At 45.1% G+C, this 27,127-nt stretch overlaps 1 protein-coding gene across 1 annotated transcript in view; it reads left to right on the forward strand.

Moving 5' to 3' along the window:
- Positions 1 to 18,592, forward strand: part of lrp11 (low density lipoprotein receptor-related protein 11) — a 38,522-nt gene extending 19,930 nt beyond the window's left edge. The window contains exons 4-8 of the mRNA XM_072504667.1: positions 4,609 to 4,734; positions 4,831 to 5,010; positions 9,817 to 9,987; positions 16,740 to 16,841; positions 17,547 to 18,592. Coding sequence (XP_072360768.1) covers positions 4,609 to 4,734; positions 4,831 to 5,010; positions 9,817 to 9,987; positions 16,740 to 16,841; positions 17,547 to 17,701 — 734 coding nt within the window. The 3' untranslated portion in view covers positions 17,702 to 18,592. The remainder of the gene's footprint in view (positions 1 to 4,608; positions 4,735 to 4,830; positions 5,011 to 9,816; positions 9,988 to 16,739; positions 16,842 to 17,546) is intronic.
- Positions 18,593 to 27,127: the final 8,535 nt, after the last annotated feature.

Raw genomic sequence — 27,127 nt, forward strand, 5'->3', positions numbered from 1 at the left:
TCACGCTCCTCCACTTGTGCTCATTCGTAACCTCTCACACCATCCTCCTCTTCTCTCACATGTACTCACTCATTTTTTTTCTCATCGCAACCTTACAATCTCACACACTGTCAGAAATACCCTGACTTGCGCACACAATCTCGCACTCTTTCTCACAGGAGCACCCTTTCTAGCCCTCTCTCTCGCTCCTTCTCACTCTTGCTTACATTCAATAGGTTTCCCTCGATTCCACTCTCACTTTCACATGCTCTCTCACTCCACCCTTATGCTCACTCTCCTGCACACTCAAGGCGCGATTCAGCTACCACGTTATGCCCGGTACCAAGCTGAGCGCAACAGGTGAATCACAGTCGAAGTCCAAATCGGGCTTCGCACTGGGTGCCAAACCGATTGGAAGTCACCAGCCCTCGCTGGGCATGATCCAGATAATGATATTTAATGGCTCATTTAAAGTGTCAACACCCCATTCAACTGGCACCCAGGAGTCACCGCGGTGGGTGAGGTGGGGGTCTCGGAAACCATTAGAGCTCCCTGAGTTGTCGGGGGCAGGGCAATACCCTGGCACTCCCTGGGCACTCTGGCAGTGCCAACTGGACATGACAGTGCCAACTTAGCACTGCTAGGGTGCCTGCTTGGCACTGCCTGGGTGCCAAGGTGGTACTGTCAAGGGTTGGAGTCTGAGGGGGGCCATGCTACTATGAAAGGAGAGGTGAGGGGGGTGAAGGGGCCTCATAAAGGTTGATGGTAAAGGTGGGGCCCTGAAAGGGGTGTCCCTCAACGACCCCATAGCAGGGTGTCTTGCTTGGGGGGCGGGGGAGGGGGGGGGGCGAGGGAGGGGGGCATTGTATGTATGTGGGTGGGAGGTGTGGGGGACTTTGGGGCACCCTTTCAAAATAGTGGCCCCATCCCTGAGGAGCTGGTCACCTCGGCGAGTTCAACTCACCACTGCTGAAAAAATTTCTAAGTGTGGGCTAGACCCGGTGAGAAACTCCCCACGACCCAAAAACTGTCCCAAGTCTGGGTGAATCCTGGATTTGGATCTCACCCAAAAAGCCGACGGAAAACACCTCGTCAAACCTGCCTAAAATGACACTTCAAAATGTTTTGGCTGAATTGCACCCCCTGTCTTTGTTTCATGAACATACCAGGCATCGTGTGGTGTGTTTCAGCTGGAGAGCCTTTGGTAACTTATCAGAGGAGCATTGTCAGCCTTGAAGAACTAACAGTGAAGAAAGAGCTCAACTCAGCCAGGTATCTGCTCCTGATGCTATGTTTCTATAGCCCTATCTGCTCCCCCTCCACTGTGCCTGTACCAGACCTCCGTGCTGAAACAATTGCAGTGAACGTAGAAGCTGATGTCACAATCACTGATCATCCAACCGGTGTTCTCAAAGGAACCTCCTATCTGCCACTGGTCTAAAGAAGGCCAATCTTCATATGTCCGAGTAACACTATCAGCACAGGGGCTCCAGTGCTTCAAGGAGAAGATGGTTAACTGGAAACGTCCGTATCCCTGAGGGCACAAAGAAATGTAGCTGTGCTGGCCATCTTGGGTCAAATTACAAGATGACAAAATCATGCAGCATTGACCCTTGGAAAGCTATTCAATTGTCCCACTTTTCACTCTTTCTCCAAAACTTTGCTGTTTTTTTCCCAATTCAAGTATACATCCAATTCCCTTTTGGAAACTAACGTTGAATGTGCTTTTACCACTGTTTAAGGCAATGCTTTACAGACCATACTCGCTACGCAAAATCTCTGCTGATTCTTTCGACGATTAGCTTACATCTCTGTCGTCTGGTGATTTATTCTCCTGCCTGTGGAAATAGTTCTCTTTATTTACTTGGATCAGTTCCCTTCAAAATTTAGAGCACCCATATTAAGTCTTCCCATAACCTTTTCTGTGGTAAGGAGAATAAGCCAGCTTCTCGGGCCTCTCCACATAACCAAAGTCCCTGGTATTGTTCTGGTAAATCACCTCTGCACCCTCTCCAAAGCTTTGACCTCCTTTCTATTGTGTGGCTGAGCGGCTTCCAAATGCTTTAGTCACACACCATCTCCGATCAAACAACCTTATTCCTGTGCCTCGCCGACTGGCTCGTGCCTGAGATTTACTGATGCAGCAGTGTGGCCAGTGGTGGGGGGAGATTTTGGGGGTGAGGGGGGATGGCCTCTGCAGGTTGATCAGGCCTCAATCTGGTCCCACCATTTCAGACAGTGTTTCCCTTTGGGAATTCCCCTGTATTTTTTTGCTTTTCTTTTGGAGGAAGGAGAGGAGCAGCAAGCAATGGAGGCCAATCCAGCTCCGGCATCACTGGAGATACTTGCCGCCCACTCACCAGTGACCCCAGATCAGAGTATACGACACAAGACTCACCCCCCCATTGAGAAGCAGTGCTTGAAGAGGCTTCAGTTCACAAGGTAAGTTACAGCCAAACATACAAAAATAACACAGGAAACATTCCGCCTGTGCCAAATTGTCGTGATATCCAATGTATCAAAATACAGATGCTCCCCTCCCAGAGCCATGTAATCTCTTGGGAAGAATGAAAAAACAGTTTAATGAAAGGGAAAGGACTGGAAAATGTCTCAAGCGTCTCGAGTGATCGAAACCTGTGCAGGACCCCACTTTTTGACCGTGATTAATGTGAGCAGTTATGTACTTTAGCTCTTGGCGAACTCTAAACCAGTAGAAACAGACCCAGCTCTTATTTAAAGGATCTCAGACAAAACAACATTCACCACATCCACAAGTTTATATTTCTCTGGGTAAAGAGGAATGATCAAACTCCAATCTAAATCTTCCCTTATGTAACTTGTAATAACTTGCCCCTCAAGTTCTGCTGCCATCTCCATCGTACGCACTGCATCGCCACTACTTGTTAAAGAGTCCACTGTCCTTCTGTGCCATGGAGTCAATGCAGGGACATCTTCAGCATTAACCATCAATAAAACCAAACAGGCCAGAAACATTCTGTGTGTTAGGCAGGATCAACAGTTAACCTTTCAGATCAATTGCCTTTCCTTTTCAGCAATGGCAGAAGTTCGAGATTGAACAGTTTTTAAGCCATTGTCAAGGGAGAGGGAAAGATAGATTAATGGTCTGCGATATGGTAGAGGGCAGAACAAAGATGTTGATGGTGGGAAACAAATTGGGTTGGCAATGAGATAAATAAACAAAAGATGAGTCCAATGGAGGTGTAAGTGGTTCTTGCAGACTCAACAAGCACCTGTTCTTTGAGAAAAGAGAGTGGCGATTATGATGTAAAGCAGTTGAAATCATTGTTTAGGTTGAAAGGCGTGTGCTCAAAAAATGGAATACTGTTGGTTGAGCTTTATTTGAATGGTGCTGGAATCCCAGGACGGAGGGATCAGGGTAGGATGGAGTAATTCTATTTTTATTTCAGATTTCTAGCACCTGTATTATTTTTCCTTAGTTCCATCCATTAGCCAATCTGTACTTCCTCCATGAAAGTGAACTGCAGATACTTTGTGAGCTTGAGCGATTTCAACGGGCTGGTTTTATTCACTTCACAGAATAAAGGTTGCTTGAAGCAAAGCAAAATAACGTTTTCAGATCCTTTCAACTGTCAAAGATTTCAACTGGCACAAAGGTGACCATCTTGCAGATGTGAAATGTGACCTAATGCCAATTCTATTCCCTCCCCCACCCACTATTCAACAGCTTAAACTTGGCATCACTGACATCTGCAATTGACGCAGTTTAAAAAGGCAAGTTTAAGTTATCCTGTAACTCCTGTCATGGGAAGTATAGTGGTTCTGTTACTGGGCAAGTAATCCAGAGGCCTTGATTACTGATCTGGAGAATGCAAGTTTAAACGTGGCAGTTTGACGATTTGAATTCAGCGTTTTAAAAAAAAATCTCAAAATTACAATCTGGAATCAGTAAAAAGAAATAGCCATGAGGCTGTTGGATTTTTGTAAAAACCCAATTGGTTCATTAATATCCTTCAGGGAAGGAAACCTGCATTCTTTACCTGGTCTGACCTATATGTGACGTTTTAGTGAACGGGATTGACTCTTAATCTCCCTCTGAAATGGCCTAACAGATGTATCAAAGCCCCTCAGATGTATCAAACTGGTGGCATTGTTCAAGAGAAAACTAGGGATGGACATCAAATTCTGGCCTTACCACCAACACCAACTTCCTGAAAACAAAAACTTGCATCAATACATTGGTGGGGGGGGGGGCAAGACAACATTAAAATATAACTGGAAAAATAAATTTAGTTTAGAAATGTTAAGTATCTCCCCAGTGCAGCAGCAGTTGTGAGATTACAGTCCAGGCATCCTTATATCTGTTGTTTGGAAATGATTTGTCCATAATTCAGGATTTAACCAAGTGGTGTAGGTGGGACAGTGCAGGAAGATGGATGCTGAGATAGATGATCAAACTGAATGGTGAAGCTGACTCGAAGGGCTGACTCCTGTCCTTATTTCATATGTTGTTCTGTGTGCTTTTAATAATGACAGAAATGGCAAGCTCAGTTGTGAGATTGGCCTGCCTCATATTTTAATGCCGGCTCCTGCCTGGAATAGCAGCACTGGCGTCTCCTGATGCACAATTGTTTTTTCTTTCCTTCACAGACTGTACAGGAGTTTGTTCACGATACCAGTTCATCTGTGATGACGGCTGTTGCATCGATATCACTATGGCTTGCGACGGGACAGCCCAGTGCCCCGACAAGTCAGATGAAACTTTCTGCCTAAACTGTAAGTGCAACCCCTGAGTATGGGGGGGGGGGGGGGGGGGTGTTTGGAGAGAACTGGAAATTGGTGATCTAAGCTGATTTCTTTTGTTTGCTCAAGTTAATGTAGGTCGGAAGTCAGTGACTCTTACGACAATTGCTTCAGACTCAGGGCAAGGTGGTGACAGCTTTCAGAAGGCTTCGATGGAAAGCCAAAAACCTGTGGAACAGCTCAGTACTGAGATGACACCGTCATCAAGAGCGGAAGGGAAGGACAAGTCCAACGCTGGCCAATTTCCAGGTATGTGTAAGAAAGCAATTAACAAATCTATGTTTAACAGAGACCACATTCCAAGCAGCAAATACAGTGCACTAAAATGAAAAAAGTGCAAGTAATTTGTTGCTTCATTTGGAAGGAGTGGGTGGAGCCTTGGATGGTGAGAAGGGAGGAAGGTAAAAGGGCAGGTGTTGCACCCCCTGCACATTTATGGGAAGTTGCTATTTAAGGAAACTGCTGCTGTTAAACGAAACGAGAAAAAAACAACTAGCAAAGAAAACACACACTTGAAACACGATGGAGGGGCAGAGATTATGATCTAAAATTGTTGAATTCAATGTTGAGTCCAGAAAGCTGTAGTAATAAGAATGATCTTTATTAGTGTCACAAGTAGGCATTTGCATTTCTGTCATTATTAAAAGCACACAGAACAACATAAGAAATAAGGACAGGAATCAGCCCTTCGAGTCAGCTTCACCGTTCAGTTTGATCATGTCTGATCATCTATCTCAGCATCCAACTTCCTGCACTGTCCCACCTACACCTCTTGGTTAAATCCTGAATTATGGACAAATCATTTCCGAACAACAGATATAAAGATGCCAGGTCTGTCGTTTCTCAGTTACCTGTTCACCTTTTATAAATTGCAGAATTTTTAAAAATTCATTTTTACGGGATGTGGGCATTGCTGACTAGGCCAGCATTTGCTCTCCATCCCTAATTGCCCTTGAGAAGGTGGTTGTGAGCTGCCTCCTTGAACTGCTGCAGTCCATGTGGTGTAGGTACACCCGCTGTGCTGTTAAGAAGGGAGTTTCAGGATTTTGACCGAGTGACAGTGAAGGAACAGCGACATATTTCCAGGTCAGGATGGTGAGTGACTTGGAGGGGAACTTCCAGGTTCACATGTATCTACTGCCCTTGTCCTTGATGTTAAAGCTGTGGGTTTGGAGCCTTGTGGTTTGCTGCCTAAGGAGCTTGGTGAATTTATGCAGTGCATCTTGTATGAAGCCTGGCATAAGCTGGAGGGGCAGCATCTCATCTTCTGGTTGGGCACATTGCCACCCTCGGGGCTCAACATTGAGTTCAGCAGCTTTAGATTGTTACCTTTCCCCTCCATCTTAAACCCCCCCCCCTTTCTTTTTTTAAAATATTCAATACATGTATCACTTCAGTGCAAAGCATCCCCTCCACCTCTCACACGAGGGCATCTGTTATTTGTCCTTAAAGTTGCTACTTTTTGTTGCAGTTTCCACATTCTCCCTCTCAGTTCTGATGAAGGGTCAATGGACTCGAATCGTTAACTCTATTTCTCTCCGGATAGATGCTGGCAGACCTGCTGAGGTTTTCCAGCGTCCTCTGTTCTAGTTTCCTTGTGTAGTCTGGCAAGCTGACCTGTTCCTCTATTATAAATACTAATTCAGCATGTCCATAATGTCCTTAATTCTATTGATCATACATATAGAACATAGAACATACAGTGCAGAAGGAGGCCATTCGGCCCATCGAGTCTGCACCGACCCACTTAAGCCCTCACTTTCACCCTATCCCCATAACCCAATAACCCCTCCTAACCTTTTTTGGTCACTAAGAGCAATTTATCATGGCCAGTCCACGTAACTTGCAAGTCCTTGGATTGTGGGAGGAAACCGGAGCTCCCGGAGGAAACCCACGCAGACATGGGGAGAACGTGCAGACTCCGCACAGACAGTGACCCAGCAGGGAATTGAACCTGGGACCCTGGCGCTGTGAAGCCACAGTGCTAATCACTTGGGCTATCATCATTGTCAGTCTTTAAGGGACCCTAATTGCTCCTGATCCAATGTAATTGTAAAGGTTTTTAGGTTGATTTTGATATCCATTGCCAGTTTAGTTTCATAAACTATGTGAAAGCCACAGTGCTATCCACTTGTGCTACCGTGCTGCCTTAATGGTTTTGTCACCATTTGCTGGCCTTTGTATCGCTCCCATTTACAAGGATCTGTGCTTTTTTTTTGTATACTTTCTCTTTTGGTTTTACATTGTCTCTTAACGCTTTTTCATTATCCATTGTTATCTTAATTGGAAAGTGCAGCTCTTTCTCCTTAAGTTTATAAACTGGCTCTGTATTACCACCCACTGATCTTCTACTATTTTACCCATTCATGGATTTTCTCAGGTTACTGTGGACAGTCTCTTGTCTCGTCCCGTTGAAGTTGGCCTTGGCTGAACCTGGAATCTTAGCTGTTTCCCATTTCTCCCTTTCAAGCTCCCCATTTAAATTAATTATATTATAGTCATTAAAGCACAGATGGAGACGATTCAGCCCTTTGAGTCCATGTTAACCCTCTGTAGAGCAGTCCAGTCATTCTACCCCTCTGTAGCTCAGCAAGTTTATTTCCCTCAAGTGCCCATCCAATTTTCTTCTGAAATCATTGACCATTCTGGTAAAGCTCTGCACTCTCTGTCGAGGACTCTCACATCCTTCCCAAAAGGCGATGACCAAAAGTGAACGTAATTCTCTAGTTGAGGCCCAACCAGAGCTTTCTAAAGGTTCAGCATAATTTCCCTGCTTGTCTTTTTATTACCACTATTATGAAGCCCAAAAGATCCCATATGCTTTGCTAATTACTCAATCTGTCCTGCCATCTTCAAGGATCACTGTACATGAGGCCTCAGGTCCTGCTGTCACTACACACAGTGTGGTGACTATAAATAAATGTTCATGCATCATGAGGCTATTAATTAAATCTGGATCATGTGTAATATGTCATGCCACATTTGCTGGCTCCAGGACAAATTGCAGAAAACCATCCCAGACCCATTCAAGAAATTCCCCACTTTTCTGACATTTGCTAATCTGCATATCCCAATTGGTTAACATTCCCCATTAAAGCCACTCTGTCTTTGCTCCATACTTGTCTAATCTCAGCATTTACACAGTATATCAATTCCACAGCTGCTACCAGCGAGCTGATGCACAATTTTCACTACAATCTTAAATCTTTTACGATTTCTTAGTCTTACTCTTAATGTTTACACTGCCTATTTATCTATTTTATCATTGAAATGAGTTAGTCCTCAATTACTAAGGTTACTCTTCCTCATTTATCATTTTTTTCCTGTAGACCTTGTATGCTGATATATTTCATTTCCAATCCTGACCGTCTTCATAGAATCCCTCCAGTGCAGAAGGAGACCATTTGGCCCATCAAGTCTGTACTGACCCTCTGAAAGAGCCCACTCCCCCACCCTATCCGCACAACCCTGTAAACTCACCTTGCCATTGGACACTAAGGACAATTTAGCATGGCCAATCCACCTAACCTGCACACCTTTGGATTGTGGGGGGAAACTGAAGAACCCGAAGGAAACCCTTGCAGACACGGGGAGAATGTGTAAACTCCGCACAGTCACCCAAGGCCGAAATTGAACCCAGTTCCCAGCTCTGCGAGGCAGCAATGCTAACCACTGTGCCACCCTCTTCCAGCCTTACAGGCAGTTTTTACAGTCTTGTACAGCCATGTCCCTCTACTGCAGATCTATATCATACTCTCCAAGTTGAACTGGTGCTTATAATTCACTAAGTTTGTAATTTATACTCTGTGTTTATATAAAAGATGCTTATTTGCACCAAAAACTCTGCTTGTACTCTCATATTTTATTTATGCATTTCCTATTTCTCTCTTTGGTTTAATTACTTTACATCTTTTAGTTTTCCCTCTACCTGTGATACCTAAAAGCAGAACTTCTGACTGGTATTATGCTCTCTTCCCTGGTGTTGTTTTTGAGCTCCTGCCTCTCCTACCTGTTCCATATGAGCACCCGCCTTCTGCCTCTCCCACTTAATTGATCCCCACTTTCTCACGTCACACCTTCAGCCACGTGTTCACCTCCCTAATGTACTTTATCCTTTGGGCAGCTACTCAAGCTAAGCTTAAGAGAGGATTACCTTCAGGTTCTGTTCTTGAATTTAGCTCCTCGTTCCCAATACTCTTTGCCTATTCTTCCCTGCGTTTTGTTTCCAAACGTGGATCCTTCTGCTCCCTCTCCAGTATCCTTTCCATCCAATTTGAAGTGTTCCCCACCTGATGCTAGGAGGCCTTCATTCCATCTGGGACACTCCGTATTGTTGACAAACTATGCTTTCTGCCCCCTAAATGTTGATTTCCCTGCAGCTGCCACATTAAACCTCCCTTCCTCCTGCTCTCACTTTTACATTGTCTCCTACTTCAACGCATAATGGTCCACATTTGGCCTGTCCCTAAACAATCTAGTGCTTTCTCGGCTGCCCTTGCACTTGCCCTTTGTGTAGACTTGAGCTCATCCAAAACTCTGCTGCCCGTATCATAACTTTCACCGAGTCCTGCACATCTTGCATTCTGTGATCTACATCGACTCCCGGTCTGTCAATAGCTCAAATTTAAAAATTCTCATCTTTGTTTTCAAATCCTTCCATGGCCTCACCCGTTCCAATGTCTGGAACCTCTCCCTGACATAGAACCGTCCATAAATTCTGTGTTCCTCTGACTCTGACATCCTGTGCACCCCCAATTTAATTCACCCTCCATTGGTGGCTCTGCCTTAGCTGCCTATCACCTAAGCTCTCAACTTCTCCCCCTAAACCTCTTTGCCTCACTACCTCTCCCTCCTCCTTTATGAAGCTCCTTAAAACCTATTTTTGACGAACCTTTTAGTCCTCTGTCCTAGTTTATTCCTTATTAAGTTTGGTATCAATTCTTGTCAGATAAGATGTTACTGTAAAGCCCTTTGATTTAATGACATTAAGTCTGTTACTTAACATTAAGTATGCTATACAAGTTCAAGTTACTGATTTTTTAATAACTTTTGCAGCTTACTGCTTGGCCTCTCCTGCCACGGGTCCCTGCGAGGGCCATTTCCCACGCTGGTACTTCGATAGCTCCTCGCAAACCTGCAGGCACTTTATCTACAGTGGGTGCCAGGGCAATAGGAATAACTTCCTACAGGAACTGGACTGTGAGAATGAATGTGCAGAAGTGCAAGGTAAGCACAGCAAACCTGAGAACAGTTGCAGTTTTTTTTGTTCTTTGAAAAAGAAGGTGCATGTGCAAAATGCAATGTTATTTTGTAATTCGAGAACTCTGACAAAACAGTGGATTTGGTCAAGAAAGGTTTTCTTTCGTAGAGTACCTTTTACAACCTATGCATGACCCAGAGTGCTCTGCAACCAGTGAATGACTTCTTCTCGAAGTGTAGTCACCGTTTGTAATGTAGGAAATGCAGCAACCAGTTTTCACACAGCCAGCTCCTAAAAACAGCAATGTGATCAGAATGGCCACATAATCTGTTTTGTGGTGTTGGTGAGGGGATAGATAATGGCCGTTGCACTGGGAGTAACCTTCCTGCTCTCCAAAGTATGCTGTAGGATCACCTGCTGACTGGACAGACGGACCCTCGGTTTGACCTTTCAAGCATAAGACATTTCTCCCCGGGTACTGCAGTGCCTAGGTGTTTGCGTTGTCTAGAGTGGCACCAGAGCCCACAACCTTCTGCAAGAAGCGGCAAGAATTCGATCACTGAACCAAGGATAACATGGCTGAGCCAATAGAGTCTGGTTCAGTGATTGTTACCTGAGGAACAAAGTAATTGGACTATTGGATGTTATTGAAATTTAACCAAAATCAAGAGCCTTGGGGAAGAATGCTGAAAAATGCTCACTCTGCTGTTAGCTTTCACTCTGTCCTACACACTCTCCTGTTATGTCAACCTCGTCTAGACGCCCTCCTGTTAAATCTCACTGACCTGTTCACTCTCCTGTTGCGAGGAAATGTCTTCACTCGGAGGGTCATGAATCTTTGGAATTCCCTATCTCGGGAGGAGTTCTGGATGCTCAACTGTTGAGTATATTCAAGGCTGAGATTGGTAGATTTTTGGACTCTATAATGAAATCCAGGGGTAAAGAGATAGGATGAGAAAGTAGAGTTGATGTCAAAGATCAGCCATGATCTTATTGAAAAATGAAGGCAGCTCAATGGGAAGTATGATTCCTGCTACTATTTCTTACATTTTTATGTTATTGCCCTGCTCGCTCTTCTGATAATATCTCACCCTGTGCTGCTCATATTCTCAGTATTGCCTGGATAAGTGTTTCACTGTTGCCTTGGCTGAAGGGACCAATTCCACCAGACTCATTCTCCCTAAAGAAATGCCCTGGAACTGATAACTATATTCCATGCATCTGCTTGCTAGAAATTCATGATTGGCAATTCTAGATAGGGGCACTTCTCCCAGTCTCTTGACCAACATTCTCATCTTGACAACACCATCAAAGATGTATTAACTATTCTTGCTGATACGGACAGGCGGGGATCAGTTCAAACCACATGTCCATAAACAGAAGGTGTTTTGAATTAATTTGTTTTAAGAATAAGTGATGGCATAGTTTCCCAACCCCTTGATTTGTGTGTAATCCAAGTTTACTAATAATCCCATAGCAAACTCGAATTAGGATTAACTCAGCAGGTTAGTTTATTGTACACATTCAAAACCCATGAAAAGAAATGTTTGCAACATCCCACTTCGCGTTCACACAGTAAAGGGAGGAATAGAGAGAAGGAAGTTTTATAGTACAAGGAGAAGATGAATATTGGTTCATATGAGTCCCAGAACCCCAACGTTTGAGTCCAATGAAGAATTCTTTCACAGCGGCATTCAATGGCCTGCTGGCTGGAGATTGGTGGTGTAAAATTTGGTTTTCAGATGGTACTAATGTTATAAGATGAAATAAGTACGCAGAGATGGCATCAGATCGATAGACGAGCATAAAAAGTTTCCAGTAGAGTTAGGTAAACTGGGCCAGTGGTTCAATCGGGACAGAGCTTGCTTTTGTGTGTCCTGTCAGTTGGATGTTAAACAGCAGACTGGCTGCACAGCTCGGAAAAGTAATATTGAAAGGCCAGGGTCATGGGCCGTGTGACCTTCCTTCTCCACAGTGACTTCAACAAAGGATGTTTATTCCGTGTCTGGAATTTGGCTCTGTTTTCAGGACTGATTATGTCTCAGTCACAATGAGTTGATGGGGGTGTCATTCACATTGAGGGTCTGGTGTTTGGGAAGCCACTGTCTTCAACAGACCCCTGGACTCTGCTAGCAAGGCGGGCTTATCCAATGAAAATGACACTCCTGTGGCTCCTTTTTAAATTAGCCTGTGCCGTCCCAAGTGGTCCATTTGAAGCTGTTTAGACATAACGAGGCTTGAAACTGAGAAGAAAGAAAAGTACAACGCAGGAACAGGCCCTTCGGCCGTCCAAGCCTGCGCCGACAATGCTGCCCGTCTAATATAAAACCTTCTACACTTTAGGGGTCCGCATCCCTCTATTCCCATCCTATTCATGTATTTGTCAAGACGCCCCTTAAACAGCTCTATTTTACCTGTTTCCATATCTCTTCGGCAGAAAGTTCCAGGCACCCACTACCCTCTATGTAAAAAAAACTTCCCTCTCACATCTCCTCTAAACTTTGCCCCTCACACCTTAAACCTATGTCCCCTAGTAATTGGCACTTCCACCCTGGGAAAAAGCTTCTGACTATCCACTCCGTCCATGCCACTCATAAGTTTGTAGACTTCTATCAGGTTGCCCCTCCGCATCCGTCGTTTCAGTGAGAACAAATTGAGTTATAATAATAATGATCTTTATAAGTGTCACAAGTAAGCTTACATTAACACTGCAATGAAGTTACTGTGAAAACCCCCTAATCGCCACACTCCGGCACCTGTTCGTGTACACTGAGGGAGAATTCAGAATGTCCAAATTCCTTTTAGCATGTCTTTCGGGACTTGTAAGAGGAAACCGGAGCACTTGGAGGTAACCCACTCAGGCACGAGGAGAACATGCAAACTCCGCACAGACAGCGACCCAAGCCGGGAATCGAACCTGGGACCCTTGCGCTGTGAAGCATCCAACCTCTCCTCATAATTAATGCCCTCCATACCAGACAACATCCTGGTAAAGCTCTTCTGTACCCTCTCCAAAGCCTCCACATCCTTCTGGTAGTGTGGCGACCAAGTGTGGACTATGTAAGCTATTGTACGCTGCAGGATGACTTGCCAATTTTTATACTCAATGCCCCAGCCAATGAATGCAAGCATGCCGTATGCCTTCTTGACTACCTTCTCCACCTGCGTTGCCACTTTCAGTGACCTGTGGACCTGTACACCCAGATCCCTCCGCCTGTCAATGCTCTTAAGTGTTCTGCCATTTACTGTATATTTCCCACCTTTATTAGACCTTCCAAAATGCATTACCTCATTTTTTTCCGGATTAAACTCTATCTGCCATCTCTCTGCCCAAGTCTCCAACCGATCTCTATCCTGCTGTACCCTCTGACAGTCCTCCTCTCTATCCGCAATTCCACCTGCCTTTGTGTCGTCCCCAAACTTACTAATCAGACCAGTTACATTTGCCTCCAAATCATTTATATATACTACAAACAACAACTGCCCAGCACTGATCCCTGCGGACCGCTACTAGTCACAGCCCTCCATTCAGAAAAGCACCTTTCCACTGCTACCCTCTGTCTTCTATGACCGAGCCAGTTCTGTATCCATCTTGCCAGATCACCTCTGATCCTGTGTGACTTCACTTTCTGTACCAGTCTGCCATGAGGGACTTTGTCAAAGGCCTTATTGAAGTCCATGTAGACAACATCCACTGCCCTACCTTCATCAATCATCTTCGTCACAGCCTCGAAAAACTCGATCAAGTTAGTGAGACATGACCTCCCCTTCACAAAACCATGTTGCCTCTCTCTAATGCATCCATTTGCTTCCAAATGGGAGTAAATCGTGTCTCGAAGAATCCGCTCCAATAATTTCCCTACTACTGACGTAAGGCTCACCGGCCTGCGATTTCCAAAATTATCCTTTCTACCCTTTTTAAACAATGGAACAACATCAGCTATTCTGCAGTCCACTGGGACCTCACCTGTAGCCAGTGAGGATAAAAAGATTTCTGTCAAGACCCGAGCAATCCCTTCCCTTTCCTCCCTCAGTATTCAGGGGTCAATCCCATCAGGCCTGGAGACTTATCTACCTTAATGTTTTCCAAGATGCCCAACACCGCCTCCTTTTTGATCTAAATATGACGCAGACTATCTACCCACCCTTCCGCAGACTCATCATCCACCAAGTCCTTCGCTTTGGTGAATACTGATGCATAGTGCTCATTTAGTACTTCGCCCATTTCCTCTGGCTCCCCCAATTTAGCACCTTCACCCGAGGATTTGTCTTAACTTTATCCAACAGTAACTTAAAACTTATGAATTATGATCACTGTTCACGAAATGCTCCCCTACTGAACGTTCGACCACCTGTCCAGGCTCATTCCCCAATACCAGGTCCAGTACAGCCCCTTCCCTAGTTGGACTGTCTATATATCATTTCAAGAAGCCCTCCTGTATGCTCCTTACAAACTCTTCCCCATCCAGAAGTGAACCCCAGTCAATATAGGGGAAGTTAAAATCACCCACCACAACAATCCTGTTGCTTTTAACACCTTTCCAAAATCTGTCAACATATTTACTCTTCTATCGACCGCTGGCTGTTAGGAGGCCTGTAGTAAACCCCCAACATTGTGACTGCACCCTTCCTATTCCTCTACCCATATTGCCTCGCTGCATGAGCCCTCTGAGGTGTCCTCCCGCAGTACAGCTGTGATATTCTCCTTAACAAGTAGTGCAACTCCCCCACCCCTTTGACATCCCCCTCTATCCCGCCTGAAACAACTAAATCCTGGAACGTTTAGCTGCCAATCCCGTCCCTCCCTCAACCAAATCTCTGTAATGGCAACAACATCATAGTTCCAAGTACTAATCCAGGCTCTAGATTTATCTCACTTTCCTGTTATACTTCTCACATTGAAACAAATGCAGTTCAGACCACCAGTCCTGCCTGCGCTTCTTGTCTCACTGGCGCTGTTCTCTAGTTCCCCCTCAATTATTTCACCTTCTGACCTATTGCTCAGGTTCCCACCCCCCTGCCACACATCCCTCCTGTGGGAACTAGCAAACCTTGCGGCCAGGGTATTTATGCCCCTCCAGTTTAGATGCAACCTGTCCTTGTACAGGTCCCACCTGCCCGGAAGAGATCCCAATGGTCCAGATATCTGAAACCCTCCCCCCTACACCAGCTTTATAGCTTTGTGTTTAGCTGTACTATCTTCCTATTTCTAGCCTCACTGGCACGTGACACAGGGAGTAATCCCGAGATGATAACCCTAGAGGCCCTGTTTTTTAAGTTTCTACCTAACTCTCTGAACTCCTGCTACAGAACCTCATCACTCTTTCTGCCTGTGTCGTTAGTACCAATATGTACCACAACCTCTGGCTGTTCATCCGCCCCCTTCAGAATGCCCCCTGCCCATTCAGAGACATCCTGGACCCTGGCACTAGGGACGCAGCATACCATCATGGAGTCTCTTTCACGTCCACAGAAGCGCCTATCTGTCCCCCTGACTATAGAGCCCCCTATAACTATTGCTCTCCTTTGTCACTCCCAGCTTAACAACAGAGCCAGCCGTGGTGCCAGTGCTCTGGCTGCTGCTGCTGTTTTGTCTGATAGGCGTGTCCCCCCCTCTCCACCCCAACGGTATCCAAAACGGTATACTTTGTAGAGAGGGGGACAGTCGCAGGGGATTCCTGCACTGACTGCCTGCCTCTTCCAGCCCCTACCAGCAGTCACCCATCTATCTTCCTGCATTTTGGGTGTAACCACGTCTCTAAAACTATGACGCTTTCCGCCACCTGCATGCTCCTAAGTGCATCTAACTGCTGCTCCAACCAATCCATGCGGTCTGTGAGGAGCTGCAATTGGGTGCACTTCCTGGAAGCTTCATGGACCTCCCTAATCTCACAAGTGAAGCATTTTACCCCTCTAACTGCCATTTCTAGAACTAATTAATAAATTAATTAAAAATAAATATTTATTAAATTAAAATAAGTTACAGTTGACTATATGCTTCCCAGCACGAGATTTCCACTATAAATGAGAATTATTTGTTCTGGAGACTGCTGGGGATAATTTCCAGACTGCGGGTCAACCACCTTAATTGTCTGTTCAGCAGAAAGTTTTAAAATATATGTTCAGTGTCAGAGGGACTCATTTAAATTTTGTTGCTGGGACTTTGCCGTGTGCAATTTGGTTGCAGTGTCTGCCTGGATTATAACAAGTGATTGCACTTGGCTTTGTAGCACTTTGGGACATCCTGGGATATAAAAATTGTTATATGAATTCAAGTTCTTTCTATAATAATAATCTTTATCGTCACAAGTAGGCTCACATTAACATTGCAATGAAGTTACTGTGAAAAGCCCCTAGTCGCCACATTCCGACACCTGTTCGGGTACACAGAGGGAGAATTCAGAATGTCCAATTCACCTAACAAGCACGTCTTTCGGGACTTGTGGGGGTAAACCGGAGCACTCGGAGGAAACCCACGCAGACACGGGGAGAACGTGCAGCCTCCGCACAGTGACCCAAGCCGGGAATCAAACCTGGGACCCTGGCGCTGTGAAGCAACCGTGCTAACCACTATGCTACCGTGCCGCTCTCATTATATGTATATACCAGTCAGACCTGTTAGCAGACATGTATTATGTCTCAAATGCATCCTGTGCATTATCCTATTGTATCTCTCATTGTTGACCAAGCTGTTTCAATTGGGCAAACACCTGGAAGCAGGTGTGCTATGTGGGTTGCCATACCCTTTTTACTGAGTTCATTTTTGATGTTTGTTCAGGTGGTAACTCCCTGGAGACGAGCTCGGTTAAAACAAGTCAGGATGATGTCATGATGTCTAAGATCAGCCATGGGAGAGGAGGTCACCCAGCCCCAGAGTCAGGTGGGTAATGCGTCTGATTCTTTTCATCAGGCAATTCAGTGAGACCCAACTCCCAGTGCAGAATTACACTCAGCTGGAGCACCGAGCAGAGGTCAGCATCCTCAGTTCTCCAAGAAACACAGGTGTTGACTGAGGTTCCCTTTCAGAAGCCTCCTCTCCATTAAAATGGTTGGGGGCTAAGTGTAGTTAAGTAACACAGAGCAAGAGGGGTCTGCGCGTGAGGATCCAGAGAATCCCTACAGTCCAGAATGAGGCATTCGGCCCATCAAGTCTGCACCGGTCCTCTGAAAGAGCACCCTCGCTGGGCCCACGCCCCCACACTATCCCTGTAACCCCACCTAACCTGCACATCTTTGGACCGTTGGAGGAAATCGGAACACCAGGAGGAAACCCACGCAGCCACTGGGAGAACGCGCAAACTCTACACAGACACAAGGAGAACGTGCAAACCCCACACAGTTACCCAAGGCCGTAATCGATCCCGGGTTCTTTGCGCTGTGTGGCAACAGTGATAACCACTGTGCCACCGTGCCGACAAATAACTGGGATAAAGGGGGCTGTGTATGTCAGGGGCTGGGGAGACACCAGTCCATTCTTTGTCCCCTCTTACCGCCCTCTCCCTGTCCATACCCCATTTCAACCACCTCGCCTCCACACCCCTTTCCAGGAAAGGGTGCTGACCATTTGACTGAACTTGTCTTGCAGGTGCTGTGCTACCCCTTGCCCTGGGGCTTGCCATCACCGCCCTGCTCCTGTTGATGATCGGCTGTCGGCTGCAGTTGGTGAGGCACAAACTGAAGAAGCTCCGACCCATAACGTCCGAGGAGTCGGATTATCTGATCAACGGAATGTACCTGTGAGGCAAGAATGATACAAGAAAAGGTCCCTCTTAATAACAATCATCGTAGCAGTGTGGTTCTGGATGTAATACAAATCAATGTGCTTGTGTGTTTGTTCAGATCAATATGTGGAACACAGTATAACTCTTCAGTTTATTCCTTCCTGGTCACACAGGAAAATCTGGCAAGTGTTGGGCCTTACTTCAGAATGGATTTTCAGACCAAGCTGTTGCCATAGTGAAGTACTTCTAAGTACGCTATCAGTAAGACTTGGTGGCTGATAAAATGTCTCTCATTCTCTACCTTGCTGTGAAACATTTAAACCAGTCAACTTCTGTTCCTGTCTCACTTGCTCATTGAGAAGAAGTTTGTCCTATTTGATAAGGAGCTCAACCTACCCATCCCACTGATCAGTAAGTTCCCCTTGTTGTGCGATCCTGCAGTGGGTGCACAGCAGGTGAATGCTCCCCATTCCCCAGCCTGCCCCCGAGTCAGCCGCAGTTTCTCTCTGTCGGGGGGAAGATTTCTGCTCCCTCTTTTGGCTAGTGCTCAGGAGTAGATTCTGCCCCAACATTATTTTAATGTAAATTTGTGCCAGTGTTTGTCCCACCTGCCGTCTTAGTTACTGGGTTATTCCTGCTGGAGACATTGTGCAACAGGCGGAAAGCCAACCACACGAGTGCAAAATATCAGCAGCAAAGTAACGACAAAATGAAATTCTGCAAATTGCACCAAATGGGATATTCCTAGCCCAGGAGACCACTTATCAGTATGCTGGTTTAGTACAGACAATACCACGAGTGCACAAACTGTTGAACTTTGTAAAATTGGGACGGTTTCCTCTTTAAAGATTCCACCGAATACCAACAATTCTTGGCTCCTGGTTCATCCCTAATAAATGGCTTTTACCCAGTCTGTCTCCAGATCAAATCGATTAAAACTATTTGGTTCAACTCACAGCTAGGAAGGATCACTGATTTTGAATGTCATTTTTTTTTAATTAAGCAGGATTTGGTGTCAATGGCATTAATATTCAATCCCTAATTGCTTCTGCAAAGGTGATGCCACATTTCTTGAACATTGCTATCCGTGAGCTGAAGGTACCCCACATAAACACACACTGGTGCTATTTCAAGCCATGGACACCTTTTAATACAGAAAACGTTCTTTTTGAGGTGTCTTGTGGTCATGAAAAGGTGCTGCATAAATGCAAGTCTTTCTTTAATTAACTGAGGTTCTGTTTGGAACCCAATAACCATTTTGATTGACCACAGCTTTCCTTGTACACACTCTGACCAGTTCCACAAACGATGGAAAAGAGGCCCAGCAAAGTTTCTTGAATAATTTTTATGGCCTCCAGTGCTACAGACGTTCACCTCCATGACCCAGAAAAAGAACCTGGACTGCTGCTGCTACCCTGGCAGCCCGCCTTTCCCTTGCCCCATGCCCCCAATGCATGGTACAGGCTTGGGCACTGGTCCCACAAACAGCATTGTGATAATAACCACATAATCTGTTTCAGTGATTGAGGGATAAACATTGGCCAGGAAACTGAAAGAGCTCCCATGCTGTTCTTCGAAATAGTGTGGCAGGACCTTTTATATCCACCTGAGAAAGCAGACAAGGCTTTGATTATTGCCTCATCTGAAAAAAAAGGCACTTCCAACAGTGCGGCAGTCATTCAGCAGTGCACTGAAGTACCAGCTTGAATTGTGCCCTTGCATCTCTGGACGAAATAGTGCCCAGAAGAGAAAAAATTAAATGGTAGTCAAGATGTTGAGCACCATGAATGAGACGAGCAGGACTCAATATAGAAAGGTCCTGCTCCATTCCATCTGCGTTCACAGTACCTTGCATTCACATGGTTTTGATTATCTTCCTTGCCAAGATGAGGGTTACTGAGTAGAATGACAGAAATGGGTTGAGTTCAGGGGTTTAAAGAATCTCACTTTCCAGCTTACCTTGAATCGGGGAGCTTTGGTGTCTGAATCCCTACTTGCAGACCCATCGGTGATGGGCTTTCCGCAGAGGCTGTGGCAATGTGTACTGCACACACAAGGTGATACAAACTGGAAGCACCTTAAATGATGGCATGATGGAGGAAAATTATCCCGAGGTGGTGGTTCATTAATTTGTTCACATTCAGCATTAGTAAGATATCCATGCATTCATTCAGAAGAAAAAATGTTTGAGGGACAGCAGCAATTCAGGTGAGACAACACTTATTGTTCAAGAGAATGGGTGGGAATACAGATACACATCGACCAGATAGAGGCAGCAAGTTTTCTCACTTTAAATATTTTAGTGTTGGATTTTTATACCAATCTGACACTTTCATAGTAATTCTATCTGGAGCCAGCATGTAGATAACCAGATTTATTCTGAATCCAAAGTAATCACCAAGCATTTTGAACTCCCAATCTGCATAGAGAAGCAGTTCAGTACCATAACTACTACGATTCTAGAAGACTATAGACCTCCGAACAGTAGTTACATTATAGGACAGGGTTCAAATCAAGAAATAATCATGGTGACTTTAATTACCTCTCTTATTGAAGGCGGGCAACAGTATCTATTCTGCCTGTTTGTTAGTCTGGCTGTAAACAGTATATCTCAAAACACAATGGACAAAATTCAACAAAACTTAGTACACTTCGGCTTTGTTTGTGTCAGACATATATACCAGACACGATCTGCTGAGATGGTATTCATGATGATGAAAGATCTACATCAAAATAACCTAAAGATGGATCATGAAGCTTTCCAGTGACAGATCTATGACTATCTCCTCTGGCAACTCGTTCCATTGTGGAATTGACCTTTGGAAAAAAGATTTTTGGTATACTGTCTTGGAAACAAACAGTCTTTGTTGTTTGTCTGTCATTGCTAGAGGGCACAAGGTACTTGTTTTTGTCCATTCCCACCAGTCAATTCCAAATTTTGTAAAACACAGTCATTCGATTATTTTTTCCCCCTCCATTGCTGTTGTGAGTCCCATTCCAAATTTTTTATCTAGGATGTTACGCTGGTGTATTCCTCATACTGATTCGTGCAGCACCTCTTTGGACCACCTCAGTCTTATTTGCATGTTTCAGGATCACATGAGGTATGGCCCAAGGAAGAACTGATTAGTTTTTGATGAGCATCCAAATTCTGGAATTTTCTTAAAGGACCCGTGACCATTGGGAGATGAGACAAATTGACTTGTTTTTAGAAACGGAACATAGGACTGAGAAGCAGGAGTAGGCCATTCAGCCCTTCAAATCTGCCCCGTCATCCGATTAGAACATGGTTGATTGTGGTCTCAACTCCACTTTCCAATCTGCCCTTGTAATCTTTGACTTCCTTGTTGATTGAAAATCTATCTAACCAGCTTTGTATAAATTCAACGACCCAGCCTTCGCTGCTTTCCGGGAGAGAGAATTCCACTGTCTTAACAGGAACACTTCTTGTGTTCAAATTGCATCCCCGGGTTCTAGTCTCTCAAAAGAGAAAACATCCTCCTGGTATCCCCCCTATCAAATCCCTTCAAGATTTTAAATGTTTCAATGAGACCACCTCTCTATGCCCAATAGGTGTAGGCCAATAGAATGTTGTGGGTTGTTTTATTTTCAACATTGTTGATTGTGTCTCGGTTGCAGTGGTGGAATTTGTCACAGCTGCCAAAATGTGAGCAGAGTTTTCAGAGCAGCTTGTTGGATGGGGATTGGCCTGACACCTCAAAGGGATGGAAGCTTTTTTTTTTCCATTCATGGAAAATGGGCCAACATTTATTGCCCATCTCTGAGAGCATTTAAGACTCAACCACATTGCTGTGGGTCTGGAGTCACATGGAGGCCAGACCAGGTAAGGACGACAGAATTTCCTCCCTGAAGGAGATTAGTGAACCAGATGGGTTTTTATGACAAAAGACAATGGTTTCATGGTCATCTTTCTTTTAGACTTTTAATTCCAGATTTTTATTGAATTAAAATTTCACCATCTGCCATGGCAGGATTCAAACTCAGGTCCCAGCATGACTCTGGGTCTCTGCATTACTAGTCCAGTGATAATACTACAATGCAACTGCCTCCCCTGCAAAGGAATAAAATAATTTTTTTCAGCTTTGTAAACCCAGAGCCTCAACCAGACAGGGAAAAGCCTCAAGTAATCATCTCAGGTTAACATAATGTGACAGGGACATGCACTCTACTGAGTGCCCTGTTCACTTGGTTTTCATATCCATCGGATAAATCAGATTGGCAAAAGTAGCCTTGAGGACAAGTGTATTCAGCACAATTTCTTAGAACACTCGGCAGTGGAACCAGCCAGGGAACTGATTAAAACAATAGAAAATGCTGGAAATATCCAGCAGATCTGGCAACATCTATGGAAAGAAAAATGGGTAATGTTTAAAAACAATGTCTGGGAAAAATCAGAAATATTAGAGGTTTTAATTTGGTGGAAAACAGGAGAGAGAGTAAAAGACAAAACGTGGCAATGGGAGAAGCAAATAAATGAAAGATGTGCCTGTGGAAGTGTGAATAGCAAAACAATGAACAGCTGCCATCTGAAAGCAAAGACGAGTAGACCGAAACATGCAAAGAGAAGCAATCAATCAGAGCTTTGACCAAGAGTCGTCCAGACTTAAAACGCTAGCTCTTTTGGCTCTCCACAGATGCTGTCAGACCCGTTGAGATTTTCCAGCATTTGTTAAGCTCGGGTTTGGTCTGGAAAGCTGCTAAGTGCCTAACTGTAAGTTGGTCTGCTGTTTCCCGGCTTACATGTGAGCTTTGTTGGAATACTGCAGTAGGTCAAGGACAGAGAGGTCAGTATGATAGCAAGGGTGTCCAACTGTCCATATGGATTGACCCATAATTGAGACGATTGCCCCATGTCCCAGGTTGTGCTTTGCTGGGAGTCTCCTTTTCAAATTTTTTAGGCCTTTAAATTGCATGCACGTGCAGTACACATTTGCACTGCTCCCGGATGAAAAGATGGGGTGGCACAGTGGTTAGCATTGCTGCCTCACAGTGTCAGGGACCCGGGTTCAATCCTAACCTTGGGTGATTGTGTGGAGTTTGTACATTGTCTGCCCCATGTCTGCGTGGGTTTCCTTCGGGTGCTCCAGTTTCCTCCCACAGTCCAAAAATGCAGTTTAGGTGGATTGGCCATGCTAAATTGCCCCTTAGTGTTACAGGGATAGGGTTGGGGAGTGGGCCTAGGGCCTAGATAGGGTGCTCTTTCAGAGGGCAGGTGCAGGCCTGATGGGCTGAATGGCCTCCTGCATTGTAGTGGTTCTACTAAAGGTTGCATCACACAGATGCAACAGAGGTGGAGAGACTGGGGAATGGGATGCAGACCTTACAGGAAGCAGGGTCTGAGGAAGTGTAGTGGAAGTAGCTGTGGGAGTTAGTGGACTTATAGTGAATATTTGTGGGTAGCAAGAAGGGAAGCGAAGAATTGCAGATGACTGAGTAAAGGTGAGAGCAGTGTGGAAATTAGAAGAAAAATTGAAGTTTCTTAGTTCAAGCAAGAGCAGAAAGCAGCATAAATTCAGTCATTAATGATTGGAAAAAGAGGTGAGGGATGCAGCCCGAGTAAGAACAAAGGAATGTTGCACGCATCCCGCATAAAAGGCCAAGACCCATCATAGGCACACCTTTCAGTTCAAGGGCAATTAGGGATGGGCACCAAATGCTGCCGGTGCTCACATCCTATGAAATAATAAATATAAAAATATCTGGAGGCAGTGAGATGGGTTAAAGAGGAAGTTGTTCAATGTGAGAACAATTTGAGCCAGATGAAAAATGGTGGTATACGGAGACTACCAATTCTCAGAGCAGAGACTTTACCTCAGTTCATGGAAGAAGCGGAGAGCCCAAACCATTCCCAGTGGGAGGTGGAAGTGTAGAGAAATTGGATGTCCATGAACAAGAGATAGAGACAGAAAATGGGAAACGGCTAAAGTAACAGCACTGGAAGAGTCAAAGATGTGGATGTCAAATGTCTTGACAAATTCACGAGGAAGAAATCTGTGGGTCGGTGGTGCGGTCATGGTCCAATGAGAGATAGGGGGAAGTGTCAAGACAGTTGGCATTTGGTCTCTGCTAGACATCAGTATGTCAGTTAACAACACCAGCACCCTCGCCAGCAGGATTGATGACAATGTTAGGGTTGTGCGTGAGAGAATGGAGTGCTACCAGTTCAGAGGGAAGTATGTTAGACTAAGTGAAAGGAACAGAATTTGAAATGGTAAATGTCACTCTCAATATTCTCAATGAAAAGATCAATTGGAGGGTGAGGCCAGAGGGAGAGAAAATACTGGAGATGGGTAAATTGATTCACTGTGCTTAACAAAGGAAGTAGAGAGGTTTTAAAACTAAATAGTGGGGACAAGGAATCAAATTTGAGAAGATGTGGGAAATCAAAGAGCAGAGAAAATGCAAGAGAGAAAGGTATTAATGTGGGTAATAAACAGACTGGGACAGAGGGTACAGGGAGTACAAATCTAAAAGTAAATCAGCAGATAAGGCTAGAGGTTACAAAATTAAAAGGACAAGCCAAAATGTTCTGTATTTGATTGCACGTAGCATTCAAAACAAAACAGATTAACTAAGAGCACAAATAGAAATAAGTACATCTGATAGCCATTCCAGAGACATGACTGCAGGGTGACATCGTTTGGGACCTAAATATTGAGGGGTATGTGACATTTAGGAAGGACAAAAAGCTAATAAAAGGTGATTTAATTAATGATGGTATTAGCACAATAGAGAGGGATGACTTAAATTTAGGAAACCAGGATGTAGAAAGTTTGGGTAGAGATGAGAAATGATAAAGGCAAGAAGTCACTTATGGGAGTGGTGTACAGGCCCCCCCTAACAGTAACCATACAATAGGATGGGGTATAAAGGAAGAAATAATGGAAGCCTGTCAGAAGGGTACGGCGATAATCATGGGAGATTTTAATCTGTATACAGATTGGGAAAACGTGATCTAGGTGGAGAATTCATAGAATGTGTTTGGGATGGTTTCTTAGAACAGCGTGTTCTGGTACTAACCAGAGACCTTCCCGATATTTTGCAACAAGATAGGATTAATTAATGGCCTCCAAGTGAAACACCCCTAGACAGCAGCGATCAAAATATGATTGGATTTTGCATTCAGTTTGAGGGAGAGAAAAGGGGATCCAAGACTAATATTTTAAACTAAAATAAGATAAGTATGAGGGCATAAAAGCAGTTTGCTAAAGTAAACTGGTAAATCAGGTTTTAGGATAAGTCACCGGAGATACAGTGGCAGATATTTAAGGGCAAATTTCAGAATACACAGATAGGTACATCCCAAAGTAAGCATTGGCCCTATAGAATGTGAGTCTGGAGGATCTGGAGGATTAATAATGTAAAATAAGGAGATGGCAGATGAATGTGTGGCAAAATTCAGCTCCAACTCCCATCTACAAGTTTGCTGATGATACGACCGTAGTGGGTCGGATCTCAAATAACGACGAGTCAGAATACAGGAGGGTGATAGAGAACTTAGTGGCATGGTGTAATAAGAACAATCTCTCCCTCAATGAAGGAGCTGGTCATCGACTTCAGGAAGCAAAGTATTGTACACACCTCTGTCTACATCAATGGTGCTGAGGTGGAGATGGTTGACAGCTTCATGTTCCTAGATGTGCACATCACCAACAATTTACCCTGGTCCACCCATGTTGAAGCTATGACCAAGAAAGCACAACAGCGCCTATACTTCCTCAGGAAATTAAGGAAATTCGGCATGTCCACATTGACTCTTACCAATTTTTACAGATGCACCATAGAAAGCATCCTAACAGGCTGCATCACAGCCTGGTATGGCAACTGCTCAGCCCAAGACCATAAGAAACTACAGAGTCGTGAACACAGCCCAGTCCATCACGCGAACCTGCCACTCATCCATTGACTCTGTCTACCTCTCCCACTACCTTGGGAAAGCGGGCAGCATAATCAAAGACTCCCCTCATCCTGGTTATTCTCTCTTCCAACTTCTGCCATCGGGCAGAAGATACTAAAGTCTGAGAACACGCACTAACAGATTCTAACACTGCTTCTTCCCCACTGTTACCAGACTGCTGAATGGGCCTCTTATGGACTGAACTGATCTCCCTCTGCATCTTCTCTACTGTAGTTTCACTATACTCCGTATGCTTTACCCAATGTCTATGTGTATATATTTACATTGTTTAGTTATCGTATGTCCTTTGTTTTTCATGTATGGAACGATCTGCCTGGACTGTACACGGAACAATACTTTTCACTGTACCTCGGTACATGTGACAATAAATCTAACTCTAAAATTTGAACCAGTATTTTGCATCGGTCTTCACCATAGACAACATAAAGGGTGGCACAATGGTTAGCACTGCTGCCTACGGCGCTGAGGACCCAGATTTGATCCCGGCCGGGTCACTGTCCGTGTGGAGTTTGAACATTCTCCCTACGTCTGCGTGGGTTTCACCCCCACAACCCAAAGATGTGCAGGGTAGGTGGATTGGCCACGCTACAGTGTCCCTTAATTGGAAAAAAAATGATTGGGTACTCTAAACTTATAAGAAAAAAACCATAGAGGACATAAATAACATCTCCGATCGGTGGTGGTGGTGGGGGAGGGAGGAACAATCACCAGGAAAGTGGTACTGAGAAAATTATTGGAGCTGTGGGCCAATAAGTCCTGATGGACTATATCCTAGAGTCTTAAAAGAAGTGGCTAGTAGTGGAGGGAACGGAATATTCAGCCATAGCCATCTCGGACCACGCCCTGCATTGGGTGGAGCTGGAGTTGGGGGAGGAGAGGGACCAGCGCCCGCTGTGGCGCCTCGATGTAGGACTGTTGGCGAATGAGGGGGTGTGCCGGCAGGTGCGGGGGTGAATTGAAAGATATTTGGAGGACAACGGGGAGGTGCAGGTGGGGGTAGTCTGGGAGGCATTGAAGGCAGTGGTCAGGGGAGAGCTAATCTCCATTAGGGCCCACAGGGAGAAGAGAGAGAGGAGGGAGAGGGAGAGGGTGGTGGGGGAGATTTTAAGGGTGGACAGGAGTTATGCAGAGGCCCCGGAGGAGGGGCTACTTAGGGAGCGACGGAACCTCCAGACGGAATTCGACCTGATGACCACGGGGAAAGCAGAGGCACAGTGGAGGAACGCGCAAGGGGCGGCGTATGAGTATGGGGAGAAGGCGAGTCGTATGCTGGCACATCAGCTTTGTAAGAGGGACGCAGCAAGGGAGATCGGTGGAGTTTGGGATAGAGGGGGGAATACGGTGCGGAGTGCGGTGTGAATAAACCAGGGGCGCGATTCTCCGCTCCCGCAACTAAGTGCTCACGTCGTCGAGGTTCACGACGGCGCGAAACGGCCATGATCTCAACCGATTCAGGGCCCGAAAATGGGCTAGGGTCGGGGCTGCGAGAAACTTGGGGGAGCATGT

This window comes from Scyliorhinus torazame, chromosome 1, assembly GCF_047496885.1.
Source record: "Scyliorhinus torazame isolate Kashiwa2021f chromosome 1, sScyTor2.1, whole genome shotgun sequence".
NCBI lineage: Eukaryota > Metazoa > Chordata > Chondrichthyes > Carcharhiniformes > Scyliorhinidae > Scyliorhinus > Scyliorhinus torazame.